Source organism: Ceratotherium simum, chromosome 21, assembly GCF_057802395.1.
Source record: "Ceratotherium simum simum isolate JZ-2026a chromosome 21, ASM5780239v1, whole genome shotgun sequence".
In the NCBI taxonomy this organism is placed as follows: Eukaryota; Metazoa; Chordata; class Mammalia; order Perissodactyla; family Rhinocerotidae; genus Ceratotherium; species Ceratotherium simum.
In genome coordinates this window covers 10,319,649-10,344,175 of record NC_141920.1, presented here as the reverse complement: position 1 = coordinate 10,344,175, position 24,527 = coordinate 10,319,649, and the positions used below count along the sequence as shown (strand labels likewise).

Below are 24,527 nucleotides of genomic sequence, written 5' to 3'. Positions count from 1 at the left end.
CAACCCACAGAAAGTTATATGCCGAAGGTACCTGTAGTTGGGTTTAGAGGAGAGGTGAGTCTCCAAAAGAATTGTGGGTGTCCCTTTTGGCACATAGATACACAGGAAACTCACAAAGTTTTTAAGATAGCTCTAGCAGCAAAGCTGTCACCAGCCTAGACTAAAACAAAATCTAAAAAGATCCCCAACTTTCAGTAGGCAGAAAGCAGGTTAAGTTTCTCAAAGGGACATTTTCCAATCCTTTTCAGAAGTGGCTAAGGAAGGTGATGGAAAGGATGCTCCAGTGGACAGAGTCAAGAACTGGTGGGCTGAGCCAAGGCCTAATCAAGAATCATTCCCCATCTCCAAAGTGGGGGGACCTGGGAACATTTGCCCAAAGGGAATTCAGAAATCTGTGGACCAGTGACTGCAAGTGCCTCCTGTTCTTCCCCTTTCTAATAGCAGGGTTATCATAATTATCCCAGCTCTGTTTCACCACTGTATGTTGGGAGTGTGGGGACAAACAATTTGTCTTTTTACTTCAAGGGTCTCTAGGTCAAGAGGAGCCATATCCAGACCTGACGGAGATCACAGGATCCTGGTCTTTAAGCCTGAGCCAATCATTGGATAAGACTTGTGGGGTCTTGGGAAGGTATGAATGCATTTTGCATGTCAGAGAGATGTGAATGATGGTGGGGTGAACTGTGGTTGTTTGCAAAAATGGCCCCAATTCTTTACCCCTCCTTGTATCTCTTGCCTTTGCCATGTAACCTTGTGGTGACCTCCCACTGTTGGTGAGCTCAGCCCCATCCCTTGACACGAGGCCCAACCATATAACTTGCAATAGCCAATGGGATATTTGCAGACTTAATGCAAGCAGAGGCTTGAAATGGGCTTACACATTGGGGCATGCTTGCTTGTACCTCTGCCATTGTCACAGGACAAGCCTGGAGTAGCCCACTGGTCCCAGAAGAAGGATAAGAGATATGTGGAGCAGAGTCAGACTGCTCCAGCCAAGGCCAGTGGACAGCCAGCTAGCCCACAGCCAGCAGATCCCCAGCCAAGGTCAGTGGAAACCCAGCCTTCTCCACACATAAGATTAAGTCCAGCGAAGACCAACAGTGTCTAGCTAACCCCCTACTGACCTGAAATATGTGAGCAATAAATGCTTATTATAATATGCCACTGAGGTTCTGGGGTGGATGTTACACAGCATCACTGCATCAATAGCTAACTGATACACTTGCCAAAAGAAAAATGTACATCATTTGTTGAGTTACCTAGTCTGCTGAGTTTTTGGATCAAGCTCTCCCACACTGAACTAATCAAATTATACTTTAAAAATGATTGAAATGCCTAACCATACGTTATGCAGAAATTTATTAAAAATGCATTGCCTGTATCTCTATTTCATTTAGTGCACCTCCTTGATTACATGCTTTACCAGTGAGTAAGTTCTAAAGTTACACGAGATATATATAGAGTTATAAACAATGTTTTTCCCTAGTTTACGGAGAAAGGCACTTCTGGGCAGATGAAAAGCAAAACTGCAAACAATGGTGTGACCAAAAGTCCCCAATTCATTTACGTGCATTGTGACTAAATGCTTTAAGCTGCTTATGATTCAAGCAATAGGAAGTTAGGAGCACAGAGAGAGAACAGCATGAGGGACTCACCTGTGTGGGATCGGAGGTGGACGGTGAGCTGGCTGGAGTTGCGGCTGGCGTAGGGGCATATCTGGCATTTGAAGGGCCGCTCGTCGGAATGGATCCGCAGGTGCTTGTTGAGGCTGCTGCTGTCGGCAGCAGCGTAGTCGCACGTCTTGCATTTGTAGGGCTTCACGCCCGTGTGACACCGCATGTGGGTCTTCAGTTTGTCCTTCCGGCTAAAGCACTTGCCGCAGACTTCACACTTGTGGGGTTTGTCTCCTTCAAACACACACACAGATGGGATCAGGAAACAAGACGTAAAAAGAAAAAGACTAATTTCCCACTGCCCTATGAAAAGAGTAATACACAATCACCAAAGAGTACGTAGAAAACCCTCAAAAGCTAGACGGATGATTGGCAAAGAGCTAACATCTTGGGAGAGGGGGAGTTTCTTCTTCTATTTTGTTTATTGGTGTTTTCTTATTTTTCCTCCAATGAATATGAATTCCTTATTAATTAAAAATAGAAGGCAACTCAAAAATTTTAAAGTACAGCTAAGTAAAATAAGAAACTGCTCATTGTCTCTTCTATCCATTCTCTCCCTTTTCCTTATCACAACAGACTCACCCTAAAACTCAGAATCCCTAAGTTTTAGGAGAGCTCATGGCTGACCAGCTGAAGACTGCATTTCTCACGCTCACTTGCAGTGAGGCATGATTGTGCGATGAAGTTCTTGTCAAGGAAATGGCAGAGAAGGAAAGTGTGCCCCTTTTGTAAAGGAAATGGCTTGTCTTATCCTTCGTCTCTTTCCCTCCTTCTTGCCAGCTGTAAACCCAAGGTGTGGGGGTGAACGGGCAAGTGAGGGCAGCACACCTGCAGAAGGTGGATGACATCACATAACGTACTGTAATGACACAGAAAGAATTTAAGTCCCTGCACAATCTCATCGACAGAGCCACCTACGTGCCCTAGACCACCTGCCTACCTCTGCACAGTCATGTGAGGGAGACAGAAGCCCCCGCCCGGTTTGAGCTGGTGTTTGGGTTTCTTTGTTACAGCAGCTTAACCTGTACCGCACAAACACACACCTCAACTTGCCACCCACGAACTGCTAATATTTTGATGTATATTTTTCCAATTATTTGTGTGTGTGTGTGTACTTTTTTTTGGTGCAAAAAATCTCTTGGCTAACATTAATTTAAACACTTCCCTTTTGAAAGGCACTGTGCCTTTAAATGATTTTATTGCATTCTCTCAACAACTGGGATTAGAACCCAGGATGGTCTTGCTGTCTTAGCCAAATGCAACACTGCTTCCCCATTGACTACTTTCTTGCACTTAAAATAATTTCAATCATCTTTTCACCTCATTAAATATCCACAACATGATTTTTAAGGCTGAAGTATTTCACTGTATGGGTGTACAGTAAATTTTTGAACCAATTCCCTACTTGGCCATTGAAAAGAATGAAGTAGATATATACACGCCGACATGGAAAAATGTCCAATAATAAATGAAAAAAAGCAAGTTGCAGTGTGAACTTAGAATCATAACTTAATAAGAAAAGGAAAAAGCAAATTGTGTGTTTTTAGGCCTGGTATAGGCATGCCAAAATTCAAGAATGAGAAACAGGAGACTATTAAGACGGGTGACTTCTGGGCATAGGATAAGAAGGGGGTGGTCTGCGAGTCGGGATTTTCACTTTTTACTTTATATATCAAATACGTATTTTGGCCAAATCCTAAATAGCCAAGCGCTAACGTCAATTGTCAGCAAAGGCTGATCACTATCTTCAGAGAATAAATATCTGGCATTTAAGAATACATCTAAAAGTGTATTAAAGATTATAATTTTAGTATTAAAAATGTTAGTAGTCAAATTTAAAAATCCAGGAACAAGAATTTTTCAGCATCGTCAGCTGCTAAACAGCTCCCGTGGTTGCCATCCTGTGTATTTGCAACACTGAGCAGAGGCTCGATGGTGGTGGGGCTGGATGGTTTTCGGCCAGCTCTGCTGGTACAGGGCCCGGGTATTGTTGCTGCCCTGGGACCATGCCCTTCTCCCTGAAAGTAACTAAGGTAAGGACACCTTCTTATTACCTCTCCATCTCGAAGATGATGGAGATGCTGTGGTTATATAGAAACCATCCTACAAATACAAGCTTGGCTAACTGGGTAGAAGATGCTTCCTGAAGATTTGCAGAAGTAGACTTAAGGTTGTTGTCTTCACTTATATTTCTATAATGCTTCCCAATCATCGTTAATAATTATAGCACTTGACTCTTGCAGTGATGAAAATGCTAAGCTTGACTGATGGAACCTCAGCATATGAAACCCACGTGGAGAGATCCATTGCTTGTTACGTGGAGAATGCTTACGAATACTTGAAACTTAATAACTTAATACTTCGATAATTAGAATAAATCCAAATGACATGACACTGTGAGGCTGAACAGATATGACGGTGACCCCACCAAGGCCATCACTGGCCACGGCCAAGGAATATAAGAAATAAGTGACAGGTGTTTCATCTTCCAAGGCTGAGGCTAAACAGCAGGCTTTGGGCAATTTAGTGATGCCCAAGCCAAATTTCAGTGTGTCCCTACCTTATACACATTTATACTCTTTGGATTTATACATGCCTGTATCATTTAAATTATGAGCATCTAACACTTTGTTAAAAATAGTCTAAAAGCAATTTCTTCTCCATGCAGAACATTTGAGAGACATAAAAATACTAAAGAAAATTAAAATCACTGGAAATAATCACATTTTTCTTTTACCATGCATCAATCTTTTTCTCTCTTTAAAAAAAAAAAAATTTATTAAATTTCCCCTTCAAAATTACAAAAATAACACATACTCAGTAGATCCAATGATACAGTGGAAAGATACATAAAAGTTACTATTCTTCCCCCTTATTCCTCTCTTTACCAATCATTACACACACACACACACACACACACACACACACACACATTTATAGGGTCATCTCCTCAAAATGAGAAGAACATGTGCATTTAAATTTTAATTAATTCTGGCAGATTAATTAACTGCTGTGGCAGTCCACATTTCCACTAGTGAAGTTTGCTCATATATGTTCCAGCACTGGATTTTATTGCTCTAAATATTTTCGGCCAAAATCATGTGTGGAAACAGCATCTTATTTTTATTTAATTTGTATTTGTATTCCCGTGACAACCAGAGAGGTACTGTGTCCTATCACGTGTCTGACTTGTCTGGATCCCCAGCTCCTAGCACAGGGCACGTGTTCAGGGCATATGTGCCAAAGAAATGTTACTTACCTGTGTGAATTTTTAAATGACGCTCCATGTCCTTCATGCCATAGGCAGTCTTGAATTGGCAACCTTAAAAAGGCAAGGAAAGATTAACTACAAAGGGAAACATAGTAACTTGAGAGTGGAGAAACCTGGCAGAAACTTCCTTACTCAAGCGATGGAAGTGAACCCCACAGTAACAGGACAAATGGCTATCCCGTGCCTCCTGACATGACGCACCAAGAAGGACATAGCATCCCTTCTGTGCTTCTTGCCCAAACCGCATAACCTAAACCTAATCCCGAGGACACATCAGAGAAACCCAAATCGAGGCACATTTTACAAAATAACTGGCCTGTACTTTTCAAAAATGTCAAAGTCAAGAAAGATAAAAGCTTAGGATTCAAGGAAACTAAAGACACAGGAAAACTAAATGCAACAATGTGTGATCAGAGATTGAATCCCGGACCAGGGGAAAAAATGTTTTTCTTTTGATATAGAGAACTTTAGTGAGACAACCAGTAAAATTTTAATAAGGTCAGTAGGTGTGATAAGAGTGTGCATGAACATTAATTTCCTGATTTTGATGATTGCACTGTGGTTATATAAAAGAATTTCCTTGTTTCTAGGAAATTCACACTGAGATATTTAGGGAAAAAGGGACATCACGTCTGCAACTTGCTCTTAAATTGGGGGAAAATACATGTATATATAGGAAGAACAACAAAGCAAATGTGGTAATAAGTTAACATTTGGAAATCTAGATGAAGGGTGTATAGAAATTTTTGTCCTATTTTTGCAACTTTTCTGTAAGTCTGAAATTATTTCCAAATAAAAAGTTTTTTTAAAAAGAAAAATCTTTCTGAATGTCTTCCTAAGCTAGATACAGGAGAAGTTCACAGCAACCTGAAATTCTCGAAAGTCCACTTCAAAGGCCTGTGGCTATAACAGTCGTAGAGCCCACATGACCAGCGACAGTGAGAGACAGAGACAGGTGATGATGTAAATGCTGTGGGCTTTGATTTTTAAGCCAGGCAGTTTAGAGCACATCAGTGTTAGGAATTCACGAGTTAGGGTCCTGGAACCTGTTTGAACCACATCCTCTACATAAGTAGGACACAATGCTGCCTTTACCTGGATAGCAACAGTTAAGCCTTTTCTGAGCAGGAGGTGCTGTGGGCTTTTTGGCACGTGACTTGGCAGGGAGAGAGATGACAGTGGCTGTCTGGTTTTCATTGCTTTCCGTGGGCAGATAAGTTTGATAGCCATGTTCAAAAACAAATTCTGGAGCTGAAACTAAAAGATATGACGATGATTAATTTTCATAATATGAATACCCAACAACTATTCCCTTCGTCCATCCTCCTTGATAGAGAATGAACATGCTAGATTGCTTTCCCAGTTTCCCTTGCTGCTTACGAGTGATCATGTAACCCAGTGCTAGCCAATGAGACTAGAGAACATCTGCTGGGAGGCGTCTGGAAAAGCTTTTCTCCCTGATTTAAAAAACAAAAGTGAGGGCAGAAGGGGAGGCAGGCGAGGAAAGCTCATTCCTGCTGCCCTGGCTGCCCTACTTCCTGTCTTTGGACATGCTGGAGTGAGGATGTGATGCCTGGATCTGTGGCAGCCATTCTGTTATCATAAGGAGAGAGCAAGAAAATCAGATGTTGAGCCAGAGCTCCGAAACCATCCAAATCTAGATTTACTAAATAAACAAGAAATGTCCCTATCATTTACGCCAGGTAGGTTTTCTAACTTCAGCCAAATGCATTAGGTACTTTCACAAGCTTTATCACAAAATCCTAACAAACAACTGGAAAGGAACTGATTGAAGGAATTCTGGGCAAAACTACAAGTACTCTCTAAAAACACAAATACTCTTTAACACAACTACTCCTAAAGAAATCCTACTCTCACTGAAGTTTTGAGGAAAAAAGAAAAAAAGAGACCAAACATCTTTATCATCTTTATCTTTATCATTATAAAAGATAAAATAGGCAATCTCAAATTTCTTTTTTATTTTTTTTTTGTGACTACTTTATTAACTAAGTTTATGGTCTGGGGTTTGGAAATATTTTCTTTCTTCCTTTATTACATGTAATTTGTCACAAGGAGATCTGGCTTCAAATGAGGAGTAAATATGACCAACAGGGGCTTGGTCATTGGGTGAACTTGTCAGGCTGAGAGGCCCTAATGATGACATTGAGAGCCACTGTCATATTCTGTTTCCCAAACCTTAGTCACCGAGGCACCACCTTTGACATTTTTGCCATTGTATTTACAGAATATACTTATTTAAATCAACACAGGCCTAGCATCACTACCTCTTTTTGCTTTGCCCAAAGCAGTAATATCCATAACATCTGTGCCACAGGTTAAGGGGCTAATTATATTTTCTCTTAAAACAAACATTATCTTTCTTTGAATCGAAGATGTTATAGATTGTAAGATGCACCATTATTTTATGTACCATAAATTTATAAAGCTGCCAGTTAAACACATTGTGATGCAATGCTTTCATATTCCTTAGATATTTTATATATATTGATATTCCTTAGAAATTTTATATTTATTGAATGAGTTCTTTGGACATTTGACAGGAAACCAGGTTCCTGACCTCCACCTCTTGGGCACCTCTGGCAGTGACAGCATCATTCAGATGCACGTCAAAGAACACCTGGGTCCCATCAGCATTAGATATTCAACTCATGGCTTCAATTTTTCTCAACTGAAATATGCGGAGGGAAGTTAAGTGGCTTTTGTTTAAAGCCGGCCAAAAGATCCTGAGCAAGTGATGCTCTGTCTTCACGCCCAGTTTCTTTGATGCATGAATTAGCCACACCTGCCTCCTGTTGCCGTGTTCTCATCTCGTCTGTGGGGTCTGGCTCCTGCGTCCTCTGCTCTGCTTGCTTCTCCAAGTGTGGTCCCCAGCCAGCAGCACTGCACCTACCGAGGACCTTGCTACACAGGCAAATTCTCGGGCCCCACCCCAGCCCATGGAATCAGAAACTCTGGGTGGACCCAGCAATCTGTGTTCTACAAGCCATCCAGGTTGATTCTGGTACATGTTCAAGTTTCAGAACCGCTGGCGTAGATGATCCTTTTCCATGCATCGCAGCAGTAAAACTTAACCCAGCTTTGCCTAATTGAGGGAATCCGTCTTCTTGGCTGTTGCTTTGCAAGAACCGCAGCTGTAGCTCCAACAACAAATATTTGCCTCATTAATATCAAATGGACCGCCTGCTACTGTTTCATGTAGTTTGGGTATAATCACTCTTCACCTTCAACCTGAATCATCGTGCAGTATCTTGGAAGATGTTTTAAACAGCAATTAAACTCGATACATGTAGTTCCAAAAAATGCACAGACGTCTGCCCAAGCGACAAAAATGTGATCAACTGTGATCAAGTTTGTTCACAGGGGCGCAAAGACATTTCTCGTGACTGCCTGTGGCTGACAGCAATCTCACTGCTTCTAAGATGTGCCTCCATCTCAGATATGTTAAAATGTATCTTCAAATTGAGATGAGTCCAGATGCAGTCAATTACTCTGTGTGTGCCCTCAGGCCAGCTATGTAACCTTTTTGAGCCTCAGTTTCCTCACCTGTAAGTGGGGATAATCACCGTGCCCACTTCGTAAGGTTGTTGCAAAGTTTAATGAGAGAATCAGTAGCCCAGGATGTGGCCGTGCCTGAGTCTTCATAAACGTTAGCCAGCGCAGTGTAACAGAACTGGGCACTGGGCACCAGACTCAATGGAATGATCAAGACCTAGGGTGAGCAACCGTCCCTGTTGGCCTGGGACTGATGGGTCACCCAGGACACAGGACTTTCCGTGCTAAATCTAGGATGAGTGGTCATGCTCTCGTGACTTCCCAATTTTCTGCTTTACAACTTTTTGCACAAAAAGAATGCTGGAAGGAGCTGGAGTCGGGGAGAGATTGTGGGAATGGCCAGGCCCTCCCTACAGCTCAGCTCGTGGAGTCCTCCTGGGAGGTCAGTGCTGGGCCCCGCATCCTCCTGGACCCATGACTTCCCGCCCTCCGGGGAGACTGGCTGGGCTTTCTCCCCTAACCGCCCACCTGCCCCTCCACCATGAGCCTCAGCATCGTTTCAAGGGAAGCCCAGTAGAGAGGAAACAATGGAGTATTCTGGATACTTCCCCCTTCTCAGATACATGGTTTGCAAATATTTTCTCCCATTCTGTAGGCTGCTTCTCATTCTGTTGTTTGCTTTGATGCACAGGAGTGGGATGCGGCCCCATATGTCTACTTTTGCCCTTGTTGCCTGTGCTCTTGGTGTCTTGGGGAGGCAGCAGGGAGCCTAGCACCCAGCCCTCCTAGCCACGGGAGCCAGGCACCCAGCTGCAGGGATGGTTCTGGGGTGGGCTAATCACTCACAACATGAGTCACCCCAGAGTAGACGGCTCCTAGACCACGAAGGTCTGCTCAGGAGCTTGGGCTCTTGAGTCTTATCTCTTTGAGCCTCAGTTTCCTCAGCTGGAGAATGGGGACAATTTCCATTCCTATCTCCTAGGGCTGTTGTGAGGATTCGAGATCAGGCATGTAACACTGTTATTGCTGTTGTCATTACTCATCGGTTTATTCAGCAAATATTTATTAAGCACCTACTATGTGCCAGGCACTGTTCTTGGCACTAGAAACACATCAGTGAGCCAAAGGGACAAAGATCCCTGCCTTTGTGGAGCTGACACTCTAGTTGGGAGTGGTGTAGGCAAGAAATAACTTAAATACATACTCGATAGCTAATATAAATACACAGCTAAATGCTAGGGAGAAACATAAATACAGGTAGTGCTGGGGGCATGCAATTTCAAGTAGGGGGATCCAGGAAGGCCTCAATGAGGTGACATTTCATTATAGAACATGGAAGCACATAATTATTAAGAGTGTTCTGTTGCAGATGTGTGGAATTCAACAGCTAACAAAGGGGCATGGGGCATCCAGTGACCCAGTCCCACTGGAACCCCTGGTTGGCTTTATCGAGTCATCCCCTCCCTTCCCTTCCCCACACTCAGCTTCTTTCCAGGATCCCCTGTGAACAACAGGACCTGCAGATCCCCAGGGAATGCCTTCAGGTGGCCTGGATCACTGAGGGGCTGCCTCAGTCCCTTTGGGTGTTTGTATGTGATTTGATGCTGGAGTAGCCACTCATTCCCAGATGTGTGTGAGTGTGAGTGTGTGTGTGTGTAGTCAGACTGACCTGAGTAGCCACTCAATCCCAGATGTGAGTGTGTGTGTGTGTAGTCAGACTGACCTGAGTAGCCACTCAATCCCAGATGTGAGTGTGTGTGTGTGTGTAGTCAGACTGACCTGAGTAGCCACTCATTCCCAGATGTGTGAGTGTGTGTGTGTGTGTAGTCAGACTGACCTGAGTAGCCACTCATTCCCAGATGTGTGAGTGTGTGTGTGTAGTCAGACTGACCTGAGTAGCCACTCATTCCCAGATGTGTGAGTGTGTGTGTGTGTAGTCAGACTGACCTGAGTAGCCACTCATTCCCAGATGTGTGAGAGTGTGTGTGTGTGTGTGTGTGTAGTCAGACTGACCTGAGTAGCCACTCATTCCCAGATGTGTGAGTGTGTGTGGCCAGACTGACCTGAGTAGCCATTCATTCCCAGGTGTGTGTGTGTGTGTGTGTGGTCAGACTGACCTGAGTAGCCACTCATTCCCAGATGTGTGAGTGTGTGTGTGTGTGTAGTCAGACTGACCTGAGTAGCCACTCAATCCCAGATGTGTGTGTGTGTGTGTGTGGTGAGACTGACCTGAGTAGCCACTCATTCCCAGGTGTGTGTGTGTGTGTGGTGAGACTGACCTGAGTAGCCACTCATTCCCAGATGTGTGTGAGTGTGAGTGTGTGTGTGTGTGGTCAGACTGACCTGGGACCAACCCCTGTGTCCACCACGTGCTAGCTACGGGACCTTGACCAAGTCACTTCTCTGCTCTCCAGTTCCTTTGCCGGTAAAATGGGGATGTTAGCCATGACCTTAGAGCTTAGACCTCATTGTTCTAGTAAAGCTTCAAGGAGGGTAAGACACTGAGTGGCGCACCTGCTAGGGCTGGACAGTTGTCAGCCGGTATCACTGTAATTATACACAATAACAGATTTAATCATTTGTCTGTCTTCAGATTTGGCATAATGGTGGCATCAGCCTTGGGGATCGCAGGGTGCCCAGCAGAAGTGAAGGCAGCAGGGACAACCCCGGGTGCCCCACATCTGCAGAGGTGGGACCACTCATGGCCTCGGGTGGGAAGTGCTTCTGTGGAGGATGACTTGCCCCCACAGAAGAATGTTCTCTAGGCCCTCTCTTCACTGAGGGTGTAGCAAGGGCCGCTGCTTTGCGTGGGGGTCTCATTTCTAACTTTACACAGGAGCCCAGCGCCTCATCTCCTCCTCGGGGGTGGCTGTTAAAATCAAGTGCCGTGTTTAGGGAGATCCCCGTCCCCGCCGCCAGCAGCTCCCAGCCTCACACACCTGCTGCGGGCTTTCAGTTCTGTTTTTCTCCTCCTGGGGATTTCCCTGGCTCTCTTGTGTGTCCAGGTGTGTAACCGAGAGCCTTGTCTTCAGTCTTGGTTTGCAGCAGGAGCACCCTGGGTGTTCAGTTATTCAGTCATGATGTTGTTATGTGAATTTCACAGAGAATCCAAATCTCTCTCTCTGAGGTTAGTATCCATTGGTGTCTTACACGTGTCAGGCTCACATGGACCAGTTGTAGCCCTTTTCCACAAAACTGCCTTCGAATATCTAGACACAGCTTTCACCTCTCCCAACCCACTTTGCCTCTCCCTTCTCTTTTTCCATTTAAAAACTCCATTTTTTATCCTTTTCTCTTTTTGTAATTAAAAAATGTATCGTTTTTTCAAAATAAAAGTAAACAGTAATGGTAGAAAATCTAGGAAGTATAGAAAAACGTAGAGGAAAATAAAAGCTGCCCAATGCTGTAACCACGTGGCAATATGCACCCTTGCATTATATGCTCATTATGTACTGTACTTTTCTCTAAAACACTAATCTCTACTGTGATTAAATAAGTTATTTGGGAAATTATTTAAAGCCCATCCTCTCCTCCGTTTGGGTGGATGAGCCACGTGAGGACAGACGCCTTTTTCTCTCCATCACTGTCTTCCAGTACCTAACACAGAACTCGGGGAAGGGCACGGGCTCCAGGAACATTTGTTGAATTACCCATCGACCAAATGGCTAAAGCATTCTTTGTATATAGAGTTTTAAAAGTATAAAACTGGGATCACGGCTTCAATCGTTTTATAGTCTCCTTTTTTGTTAAAAAGTTTTTGCCACGTTAAAGCAGTTTGCCATGTTATCTTTTCATCCAAAATACAAATTCTAAAAATTAGAATTTTTTTCCTAGTGGCTACATAATATTCCTTCATTCTGAGTGTCACATAGTTAAATGAACCATTCCCCTTTCTTTGACACTGAGTTGGTTTCTAAGTATTTACTTTTATAAATAAGACTTATACAAAATGTTTAACTTATCTCTAGTTTCTTTGGATACATTCGTCTAGGCTGAAGAATTCATCAGAACGGTATGGTCATTTTATTGCTTGGTGATACAAAATTATAAGATCTTTCCCGAAAATCTAAACCAATTTACACTCTCCCCTTTTCCTTGGCTATCAACACAGACTATGTGACAGGACACAATGAGATCATTTTAGTTTAATTTGCATTTCTTTTATAATTGGTCAGGAGGAACCCCTGTCAACATTTATTATTCATTCACACACCTTCTTTTGTGAACTGCCTGTTTAGGCTATCAGCTCCTTTTCTCTATTGAATTTTCACTTTTTTCTCATTGACTTGTAAAAGACTTTTACAGATTAAAGATAGTACTTCATTGTCATACATTCAAATCTATTGTTCTTTTCTTCCAAAGTTGTCCACGCTTAAGATTCACATTTAGGGTTTTTGACCCAACTGCAAACTCAGAATTCACCTCCTGAGAGAAAACTCCCTCTCTCTCCCTAACGAAAGGGCCTCCCATGCTTTTCTAAAGGCTCTTCACGCGCGTGGTGCACACCTGCCCAGCCACGTGGGCTCAGCAGTCCCCTCGCAGCAATTGACAAGCCCGCCGCGAGGACGCAATCCCTGACCCCGCCCCCTCTCTCTGCCGCAGCTGATTGGCCCAGGCGCAGACACCTGACGGGAGCTGAGCCAATCAGACCCGCCGGCCGTGGAACCAGGAATTCGGTGCGGGCTTGCCTTCTGAAAAAATAAGCCATAAGCCTTGGGAGCAGTGCGGCGTCCAGCTGGGCTTCCACAACCGTGATGTGCACAGACGTTCCGGCATCTCTTGACAACGCAGATGCCCATTCCGCAGTTCTCTCAAACCAACCCTCACTGGCTGGTCCGGATTCCCAGGACCCTGCTCAGACCCACCGAGATGTTACCCAGGGGGGTGGGGGCGAGGGTGCGGGGGAGGGTGGGTCTGGGTATGTGCATGTTTCTCCGAAGCTTGAGATGGTTCTTAGGCACAAACAAATCTGAGAAACACTACAACGTAGTGGTCAAGTGGTCAAGCGTACACATTCCACAGCCAGGTAGTCTGGGTTTGAGACCCAGTTCTGCCGCTCTCTGGCTCTGTCATCTTGGATAAGTTATTTAACCACTTCGTGCCTTAGTTCCTTATTAGTAAAATGGGGATAAAACTTCTTAGTACCTAATTTATGGTGGTGAAAAACTACTTCCTATAGAGTACTTAGAAAAGCGCCTGGCATATAATAAGCACTATGTAAGAATTAGCTATTATTATCATTGCCAGATCCTTCTGGCAAACCATTAGTTTGCCTTACTAAGCCACTCACATGCTCAACAACCTTCGATGGCTCCCCAGCTCCTTAAGAATAAAGGCCAGAGCTGAGCATGGCTCCTACCACATATGCCCGTGTCATCTCTAGCTGCCATTATCAGATCTTGCCTTGAGCTTCCCCACCCCTAAATGACCATTAGGAAATGCCCCCTTCCCACCAAACTCGTCCCAAAGGCCGGTGAGTCTTTCAAGGCCTATTATACATTTGATCTAACTCACAATTTTCTCCCTGGCTTTCCCTGTTGGGGCCAATCTACTCCATTAACTCTTTGCACACGGCTGTGCTTGTCACAGATGGCTGGGCTTGTGTGTCTTACAACTAAATCCTCCTCCCCTGTGGGCTTGGAATTCTCCACGGGCAAGCATCTCGGCTCCAGCAACTGGCACAGACCAGTCCGAAAGCTGCCCTCACTGGGCCCTCACGATGGGGGAGATGAGGCCACGTGCCCCATGCACATTAACGAACTTAATCCTCACAGCCGCCCTTTCCTGCACTCACTTGATAACTGCTTATTGAGTGCCCATGATGTGCCAGGCCTGGCGCCGGGTGGCAGGAAAACAAGACTGATTAGGTCTCTGCCTGCAGGGAGATTTACAGTCTAGGAAACTAGAAACCAAACCACTAATATGGGGCCCATAGGCCAAACTGAGCCTTCAGATTCTTTTTTAAGGCTTTCAAAATCAGTTAGGGGGGCTGGGTCTTCCCTACGGCCATGTCCTCCGGCCAGAGAGCAGCAGGGACACACCTGTAGTTGAATAAATGTAGGACTCACTGCGATGAGGGAGACCTTGTACCATGGGGACTGTCTCAGTAACAAGGTGCGAGAAAGGACTTGTTATAGGGTTGGGGCTCTTGTTAGATGGTATTTGGGGAGGGTTCAAGCACGCCTGCAGGGAGGCTGTCAGGAAGTGGGGAAAGTCTATGATTTGATGTCTTCACAAATATCACCGAGAAGCAGAGGCTGAGGCTGTGACGGCGGAAGAGCCGCTGTCACTCAGATCACTGGGGGAGGGCATGCTGGTATTCTGTGGCCCAGATATGACCACGGAGGGCTCTTGTTTTTGTCCTGTCCCACCACAGTCACAGAGTGGCCCTGCCTCATGCTGACGCGCTGGGAAGCTGTTTCTGTTCCACAGCAGGACGGCACGGCCTGCCTGTGAGAGCCAGGCCACTCCTAGCAACACCAAGAGCTGGCCGATGATGTTCCCGGGCCTGTTCCTGGCTGTCGGGTGCTGCTTTCCTCTTAGCTGGCTGCCCACGGGCCCTCCCGCCCTCCATCATATTGGATCTGCTGCTGTGTTTGCTGCCATTGCCGGACCCCTGACAGCACCCGAACTCACTTCTCTGGCTAACTGAAGACTGCTTGTCATGAAATAACTAATTAATTACAACTGGGATAAGTGCTACGTGAGGGAGCAGTGAGAAACCTAATCTCAAGGGTCGGGGGAGGGGGGAAATCACGGCTAGCTTCTAGGTGGAGGTGACTTTTCACCTGGGACCTAAAGAATAGGAATTAACCAGAAGAGGCAGGAAAGATCATTCTAGGTCAAGTGATTAATTTGACTAATATTGTTGGGGGGCTCGTCATGAGTCAGGCCCTGTGCTAACATTTTCAGTGTGCTGTTTCATTTAATTTTCACAGCTGCCTGATTTGGTAAGTAATGAGAGCTAACACTGACAGCTCTAAGTGTCTTCCATGTAGGAGCTCAACGAGCCTGGCTAGAACCCTCTAAGGTGAGTACCATTTTTACTCCCATTTCACAAGAAACAGAGACACTGAGACCCTAGGCTGCCTGCCCAGCAAGTGGTGCAGCCGGGACTTGAACCCAGGCTGTCTGGCTCAGGACCCCAGACTCTTAACTACCAAACCCCACGGGCTTTCTATTTATTCTTGTCCTTATTTAAACATGAGACACCACGAGCTCTTATAATTTGTCACAGTCACGTGGCTCATAAGGCCCTAGACAACCAAGACTCAAACTCAGAGGCCTGACTCCCAATCCCCATAATTTTAAGCCGTGAACTTAGAAAATGCATGTGGGATGCTAGTTTTTTTCACCAGCATCAATATCTAATTTGACTGCTCCTATGTGCAAGTTCTCAAATCAAATGCCAAACAATAGGGAGCTTTCAAAGCTAGAAGACACAGAATTTTACTTTATGTCCAACTACTATTGGAGGACGTATGAGCCGAGTGAGGAAGGGTTGGCTTAACCAAGGACTGAAGAGCGACAACAAGTCGGGACCTTGTCTGGGTGACGGTGTCTGGAGAAATCCACCAGTGTTGGGCTCCGACCATGGCCTTGGGGCAGTGAGTGACTCTGTGACCTGGCTGAGACCCAGAATCCCCTGGGGAGCTTGTTAAAAATACAGATGCCCGAGCCTCAGCGCCAGAGACTCGGGTTCAGGAGGTATGACCCGGGCACCGGCATCTCTAACAAACCCCCAGGATCCTGGTTCACAGGCAGGTCTGGGAATGCCACAAGTGGAACACCGAGGGCAAACCTGCGGGGAGTTGGGGCCAGAAAACCAAACTAAATAGTGTAAAAGAAAGGGGAAAAAGCAAGACTCTGCTCATTTGTGGCGCAGAAGCAGGAACAATGAGGAAGAACAGCTGAGCCAGGCAGAGGAGGCATTCTGCACACCGCACCTCCATCCAGCACTTGTCCATCTCTATATTCATAAAAGCGGTCGTTTATTGGGCCCAATTATTCTGTCCTGGGTCCCTTATGTGCATTATCACAGAGTCCTGACAACAACCTGATGATGTTAGGCGTTAGGCGCCTAATTCTATTACCTGATAGTCTGCGGCATCACTGTAAGCCCCTCCTACAGAGGCGGAATCTGGAGCCGAGAGCAAGTGACTGGCCCACAGTCCGGGCGGCTGGCTGATGGGCTGCGATGCCGGTCCAGCCGCCCGTCTCTGGAGCATGGAGCTCCCTTCCACACTGCGCAGCGGGGCCACCGTGAGCCGGGCACAAGGAGGCTGCAGGCCTGGCCTGAGCCTACAGGGCGGTGGGTAAACTGAGGCACAGCAAGAGCGCATGATTGCAGGGCAGTGGAAATGCTAAGAGGAGGGTGAGCGTCTCTGAGCAAAGAACTAGGAGGAGAGGCGGAGGAGCGGGTATTGGGGTGGCGTCAGCTTCACTGACGGATGTGAGATTTGGGCAGCTGCTCATTTACTCGACAAAGAACCAGTGGCTAGAATGGTGCTGGGGATCCAGCGGGGAAGGCGAGGGGTGCAGCCCCTGACCACACGGGGCGGTTCAGTGAGGGGACAGACCTCAGATAATCAGTTCTGCAAATAATCATTGAACTCCGGGCACTGACCTGGTCTGGGAGAACACTGCGTGTGCGGTGTCAGAGAAGGGCTCTGTGAGGAAATGCCCTCACCCTCAGCTCTGACGTATGTGTAAGAATTACGTCAGTTCCAGGCAGGGGGAGCAACACATACCAAGGCTCCGAAACCCAGGAAACGTGGCTCATTTGGAAAACAGAAAGGAGATCATCATGGCTGCTGCAAAAGAGAGTGGAGGTGGGTGTCCCGGGATGAAACCAGATCCTTTGTGTGTAGACTGTCATGCCAGGTAAAGGCGGGAAAAGTATTTCAGGCAGAGGGAACAGCATAAGCAGAGGCTCAGAACCCAGGAAGACGCAATGGCCACAAATAAAGGATGGGCCTTGCAGCCTCTGCAGCCTGGGGCGTTGTTTCATAGGCTTCACACCCAGTGTGTGGGGCTCCTGGGAGTTTGTTTTTGAGGACAGGGAACCAAACGCTGAGTCTTCAGGGAGAAGACCGCTAGGGGAAGGGCCAAAACACGTAAGTCCCAGGACTGTCCTGAACTCGTGGTGGGACCTCGGCCGTGTCTGGTCCCCATTTGCAGCTTCACTTCGTCCAGCTGTAAGATAAGCAGGTTGTACCAGGGCCGTCTCTAAGGTGGTTTTAGTTTTCACATTTCTTGGTGACTTCCTCTAAGACGAGAATTAAGATAAACTCAGGAGAAAGTGGGAAGACCTCAAGGTACTTGTACTAAGGTTTGTGAGGTGATCAGTTAATTTCATTTCAATGTTTTAAAAACTCAGCAGAAACATTATTTTGGGTGCATTAAGGAAACAACCACAAAACTCTGCTTACTGCCAAAAAATGCAAACATCACACCAAGATACAATTGATAAGGTGAAAGTCGGTTCCCCCACTTCAGAGTTTTTCCACTCCCAGCTCCAGATAAACTGTTTGGTAAACACTGTTGAGAATAAGCTAGCAGAAGCTTGTGGGCTCGATCAGGCTCTTAGATGTATTTTGTTTGGCCAACAAAGTTTTAAAATTTGGGAAATTTTATATTTTTCAGCTTCTCAGAAAAACCCAAATATCTGACTGGATCCCAAGAGCAGCTTTCTCCACTTTACCACAGTCCCTATCATTCCCTAATGCCTAATGCACAGCTTACTTCTCTCATTAACATACCTGCCTCATTCCTGTTCTAGAAGCTTTCCTTGAATATAATACTATGTATTTATGTATATGTGCTTTTTTCATACTTAAGAATCTTTCTGTGTCTATACACAGATCTAGCTCCCCTTTTCATGGCTAAGTCATATTCCATTGGCTGAATCTCCAATATTTATCAAATTTACTCTTCATGTGTACACACAAATGTTCCCCTTTCTTTATAGTATATACTGTAAATGAATATTCTTGTACATTTGCTTATGAAGATTTATAGGATAAACACCTAGAAGTGGGCTTACTGGGTAAATGTGTTTATGCACATTTTAAAAATGGAAAGATTTTAAATGTTAAACTTAAGATGTTAAATTTAAAAGATATCACATATGACCCAGATTACATGAATTTACATCCCCAGAAAATGAAAGTAGAATCCCCCCCAAGCCTTCTTCTGATTTGCATTTCTTTAATTACTAAGGCGATGGAGCATCCTTTTATGTTTGGTGGCCTCTTGCATATCATCTGCTGCCTTTGCCAACTTTTCCACCTGGTTCTTTTTCTCTACTTTTATTGATTTTAAGAGTTCTTTATATATGAGGGACCTTAGGCCTTAGTCATATATGCTGCAATTTTTGCCCCCAGTTGGTTGTCTTTAGACTTTTCAATACATTGTTTTTACTTTGGAAAAATTATAACTCTGTTTACAACCACACATATGCTTCTTTTTCTTTTGCGGGTGGTGGGGGGAGTCCCACAACCTGTCGTCTTTGGTAGGCACAGTATTAATAAAGATATATGTTTAATTTAAAAATTTGAATGCTTTTAGCTAAGGAATACATTCTCCATTTCCCCACAGGACCCAGCAGTGCCTGTACTATCTCATAAATGGGTTACTTCATATTTTTTAAGCTGTCTGGTCCCTTCAGATAAATTATACAGGTATAAGTATAGGTGTGTGTATGTAAGTGTGTATGTGTCTCTGTGTGTGTATCACATTTACTATAGAACTTTTACGGTTTCCCTGTGCACAGTTAAGTTTTAGATCCATCTACAATTTATTTTTGGTGGAGAGAGTGGACACAAGGGAGAACTGGGATGAAATTTTGTTTTCCTGGTTGGCAGCACAGGGGAGGGGAGGCGTCAATGCCTGTTTGTAGATTTAAAAACAAAAAAAAACCCATGGTTTTTGTGCCTTCACACAAATAATGCAAATTCAGGGATCACACACATACTCCCACCACCCAAAATAACCATCTTCCTTTTTTTATCGCAATGTATTTCCTACAAGTATTTTTTTCTTCGTATATAGGTTTTTGTTTTAGAAATCTGTTTTTTGCCCGTTTGTTTTATTTAACATGTGACAACAATTTATAACTGCTAACACTTAATGTTTTAACCTAGCAGTTCCCAGACCTGGCTGGGCAGCTGTCTTCCCAGCGGAGCTTGTTAAAAATAATGAATCAGCAACCCTGGGGGGGCGGGCCTGGGTCTGTATTTTTAACAAGTTCCTCAGGGTGGGGGGTCTGGGACAAGTCAGGCCACCTCTTGCGGGCTCCCCCAGCCCGGACGTACCTGTGATCGTCTGGGTCTCCGAGGTGATGGTTCTGGTGGTGGTCTGAGTCTGCGTGGCAGGCACCGTTTCCTCCGATACAAACTGGACCGTGCTGGGGGCCGCCCCGGGCGTGCTAGTCAGCTGGCAGCCACTCTGCTTGTGGGCTACAAAGGCGTCCAGGTTGTTAAACTGCTGCTTGCAGATGCCGCAGATGTGGATGTCAGGAGTCAGCTCCACCAGCACCGTGGTGCCACCTGGAACTCCAGGGGACAAAGCAAAGTCACAGATTAATTCCAAACAGTCGGAAATGCCAACACAAACCAGATTCCTGGTAGGACAAGGGCACGGTGGCAGACATGGCTCGTTGCTGTCCCAGCATCCATGCCACTCCCTTCTTCTTCCTTACAAACAGAATCCCAGTTCTGTCCTAGCAGCAAAGGACCCTCACGATGCATTACTGCCGACAGGGGCACTAGCTGCCTTTCACGCAAGAAAGTTCTTTGATGTGAGGGCTGCCCTCCACTTCGAAGGACCAGCAGCCATCTCCTACCCCAACTAAAAGGTCACTGTACTTCCCAATCATGATGAAAACCAATCCCCCCACTTTTCCAACCCCTGCTCTCCCCATGAGAACCACTAGTCTAAATAACCTCGGGTCCCCTACTACTTGGGAACCCCTCCAGCACAATGCTGGAGGAGCTTCTGGGAAAAGTGTGGCTTTTGGGGTAAAAAGGGAGCAGACATGGTTGGCACTGTCTCCCTCTTCTTCTGGGCTTGAATGCAGACGTGATGCCAGGGGTTTCTGCAGCGATATTGTAACCATGAGGAAAATGCTGACATCCCTACAGATACTGGCCCTTATTTCTCTGAACTCCTGAATTAACCCTGGAATCAACCAATTCCAGAGTTCTGATTGGGCGAGTATAGTTCAGTTTTGTTACTTGTAGCCAAAATTCATCCCTAACTGATAGGGACATTATTTCTCAATAGTAATGATATCATGAGTTAATACTGTGTTAACATTTGCAAAGCACTTACCATAGTACTTGGCACTATATTAGAAAGTGCTATATAAATGTTTGTTAAGTAAAGAAATACAATTAATTAATGTCTCTAACTAATATGACTACCTTAATTTTTATTAAAAATTTTTTCTTTGCCTTATTATAAGGAAACTCATGTTTATAACAGAAAACTTGGAAGAGAAGCGGGGAGTGGGTGGAAATCACTTACAATCTTTCCACCTATGAGTACCATGAACATTACAAAATATTTTTTTCCATTCATTTTCAATTAAAAGTTGGTTAAGATCAAAATGTATTATAAAATCAATCTTTTTCCCACACAATATGGTATAAGCATTGTGCTATATCATTAAAATCTCTCTTTAAATATAATTATTTAATAACAACACATTACACCATGTGATCCATGCCTTGTAATCTTCTCAGTAACTATAAGGTCTTTATTTTATTTCTAATCTTTCCCAAGTCTAAATAATATGAGAACTACCTTTGTGCATATATGGTTGGCATCCAGGCATCACAATTTTCTGAAAATTTATAAAATATTTACATTATGCCCAATTTTCCCCACGTCTAACTAAGACAAGAAATCTCTCTGTGGAAATACCATTTGGCTGAGTTGCTGAGGAGAGAGACTGGGGGCTGAGCGTGGTACGGTCTTATAAGCCGTCTTGTCCGGTGCCCTGTGCGCTTACATACTTTGAAATCAATGGATGGAAGGAAGGAAGCCTTTTCTTCTCCTCTGGACCACTGCCTCCCTGTAGCTACTGAGGTGCCCACGGGACTAAGAGGAAAACAAGGGATGAGGGATGAAGTGACTTGTATGGCTGAGGATTCCTTAGTGATCACTAGGACTGGTACCCAGGACGAAACAGGGAGGAGAAAAGTTTCTGCTTCACAGGATGGTTATGAGGATGAAAGGAGACGGTGCTTGTGCAAGGCCAGCACGGGGGTCCCCATCCCTCAGCATGTCACCTGCTGGGGTTATCACTGAGGTACCCTATTTGATTGTGAAAGTACCCCTCTCTGATAATTTGGAAGGATAAACTATACCTACCTTCTGGGCTTGTAGTGAGAATCAAAAGACCAAATAAAAACCACTGGACACAGACAGGTGCTCAACAACAAAAAGATTCCTTTATCTTTGCAAAGTTCTCCAAACCTGTCTCAGTCTCGGCATCAGAATAATGCGCTGGGGTGGGGGGTGGTGTGTTAAACACGGACACATCTGAGCCCCTCTTTGGAGACAAGGAGTCACAATGGAGGTGGGGTGAAGGGGGCTGGGGTTTAGGGAAATCTGTGCTTTTTACAAGTTATGCGAGGGATAGCCAGCCAAGTTTGGGAGGCAGCGTCTCCAAAACTGTTAACAGTAACAGCTAACAAGCTAAGCGCTTGCTATGTGCCAGGTGTGTGCAAACCCGTGCCAGGGGTGCTCAAACTTGACGTGGCTGCGAATCGCCCAGGGTAAGGCCGGCAGATCCCTCCCATCCATCCGATGGGTGGGGCCGCGAGAGCTTGTTTTTTTTTTTTTTTAAAATAAGCGCTCGCACTCCCAGGTGGCTGGTTTGCGCTCCGTCCCTGGACCACACTTTGGGAAACAATGCCACGGGCGAAAAAGGCTGCTGTCCTCATCAGGAAAATTAAAATGAACCCTAAACTCAAAGAAAGCGACCATGGCCCCGTTCCCCATTCAGATCTCCACCTTTCATGTGGAAAGGGCTTTGCAGCGCGCCGGCAAGCCAAGCCGGCCAGAACTCGTGGGACCTCGGCTCCCCAGACTTCAAGGATTCTGAGCCACCCAGGCAGAAGTTTTCCCATCATCGTTGCCGCGGTTACCCCAAATCCCCCAAACTCCGCCTGGGGGGCGTGGAATGCCCCGAGGGGGTGGCGATTGTCTGAACGGCATGCCCTCCCCCACCGTTCCTTCCAAGGGGTCTTGCGAGGCTGGATAGCGTCCCCCGCCTGGCGCCGGGTTGGGTGCCCCCGCCCCAAGCCCACTCCGGCGCCCCTGCACGGCGCGCCCGCCGCGGTTCCCGAGACGCCGGCTCGGGGCCGTCACCCCGATTTCGGGGCCCCGGGCCTGCTCGCTGCGTCGCAGACGTGCCTGGGCCCGGGCCCCGGAGCGCGCACTGGGCCCCGGAGCGCGCACTGCGTCCGGAAAAGCACTTACTTTGCACGGAGCCCGGGAAGCTCTCGCCCTCGCTGCTCGCGTTCATGGCCGCAGACTGGGTGGCCTCCGGCCGGAGGGGGTGCCAGGGTGGGGGGCGCTGCTCTACATGGTGCAAGGACTTTTCCTTTTATTTTTCCACACCCCCCAGCCTTCCTTCTCCCAACTCTGCGAGGCGGGGAGGACGGATGTAAAGCAAGCTCCACTTCCGCTGCCTAGAGGGCGCTGGCCGGCCCCGGCCGCCCCAACCTGGCTTTGCATCAGCGGCTCCCGGGGGAAGCCGCGGGCCAATCCCGATGCCCGGGCGCGCGGCCCCGGACCCGCGGAATCCCCCGGGATCTGGATGGCGCACACGCGTCCCGGCGGCTTGGGCGACCGCGGGCGGCGAGGGATGCGCCCCCCGGGCTGCGGCAGCCGCCGCCCCGCCCGCACCCTTGCGGTCTTGGCCCACGCCTCTGGCCTCCCCGGCTCCGGCGCCTTTGCACCTGCCGCCCTGGGCGTGCGGTCCCCAAGGCGGCCGGGCAGCCGCGTCGCTCCCGGTCGCCGGCGTGGTCTGCAGAGAGGACCGCGTCGGGCTGCAGTTGGGGGTGGGTGCGCGGGGTGCGGGGTCTTGGGAGAAATCCCCGCTGAGCCTCGGTGCCCGGCAAATCAGCAGAGCGCTGGGCGGGTCCCCTGCCCAGCTGGTAAAATGAAGAGGACCGCGATCACGTGGATGATAAGACTAACAGCTGGTATCCAACGCTCAAGGCCCCCTGCGCCAGGGTCCGCCAGCTGGAGCGTGCACACAGCCTCCTGGAGGACGTGTTAGACCGCTGGACCCACCCCAGGGGTTCTGATTCAGTAGGTCTGGGGCGAGGCCTGAGGATGAGCTTTCCTAAGTTCCCAGATGAAGCCCCTGATGTTGGTGGACACTGCCCTGCCTGGTCTGTCCCCGCTCGCCCAACCTCGCCTCCCGCTGCTCTCTCCTTCCCTCAGGCGTCAGCCTCAAGCGCTCTCCAGCCTCCAGGATTTTGCGCTCGCTGTCCCCTGGTATCCACCTGCCACCCTCCCTCCCTAAGGCCGTCAGGTCTTGATTCGCATTCACATCCCTAGGCCCTCCTGGGCTAGCCCATTCTAATACTGCAGTCCCCTCTTCCCCCACCCAGCGCTCCCTGTCCCCCTCCGGTCTGCTTTATCTTTCTTCTTAGAACTTATTACATCTAACATTATATATCTGGAGTATCTCCGTCTATCATCTATCTCTCTATCTGTCTGTCTGTCTATCTATCTATCTATCATCATCATCTATATCTATCTATCTATCGAAATAGATAATTTGCTTGTTTCCCTTTCCCCCTTACATTCAATAAGTCCCCAAGAAAGCAGGAGTTTTTTCTTTTTCTTTTTTTTTGAATCTCTTTGCTTCACTGATATATCCATCCCCAGCAACTTGGCTGAGTTGGCACATAGTAGGCTTTTAGTAAACATGGCTTGTATAACTAATGGAATTTTCCCTGCTGCTTCCTTTAAGAGTTTGTTATTCCTCCAGCAAGTATTTATTTCTAAGTAGAGGCACTGTGCTAGTCCCTGGAGGTTCAAAGTTG

General features: G+C 46.5%; 1 protein-coding gene across 3 annotated transcripts in view; it reads right to left on the bottom strand.

The window, feature by feature from the left end:
* ZFP64 (ZFP64 zinc finger protein) overlaps positions 1-23,306 on the bottom strand; it is an 84,248-nt gene extending 60,942 nt beyond the window's left edge. Inside the window, exons 1-5 of one of the 3 annotated variants that reach the window (XM_004430260.3) lie at positions 22,948-23,306; positions 19,773-20,006; positions 6,040-6,201; positions 4,933-4,995; positions 1,656-1,907 (exon numbers count right to left, since the gene is read on the bottom strand). In XM_004430260.3, the coding sequence (XP_004430317.1) occupies positions 1,656-1,907; positions 4,933-4,995; positions 6,040-6,201; positions 19,773-20,006; positions 22,948-22,993 (757 nt within the window). In that variant the 5' untranslated portion in view covers positions 22,994-23,306. Of the gene's footprint in view, positions 1-1,655; positions 1,908-4,932; positions 4,996-6,039; positions 6,202-19,772; positions 20,013-22,947 lie in introns of all 3 variants that reach the window. The other 2 variants (XM_004430262.3, XM_087445111.1) reach the window with 2 other exon arrangements.
* Between the last annotated feature and the right edge of the window lie 1,221 nt (positions 23,307-24,527).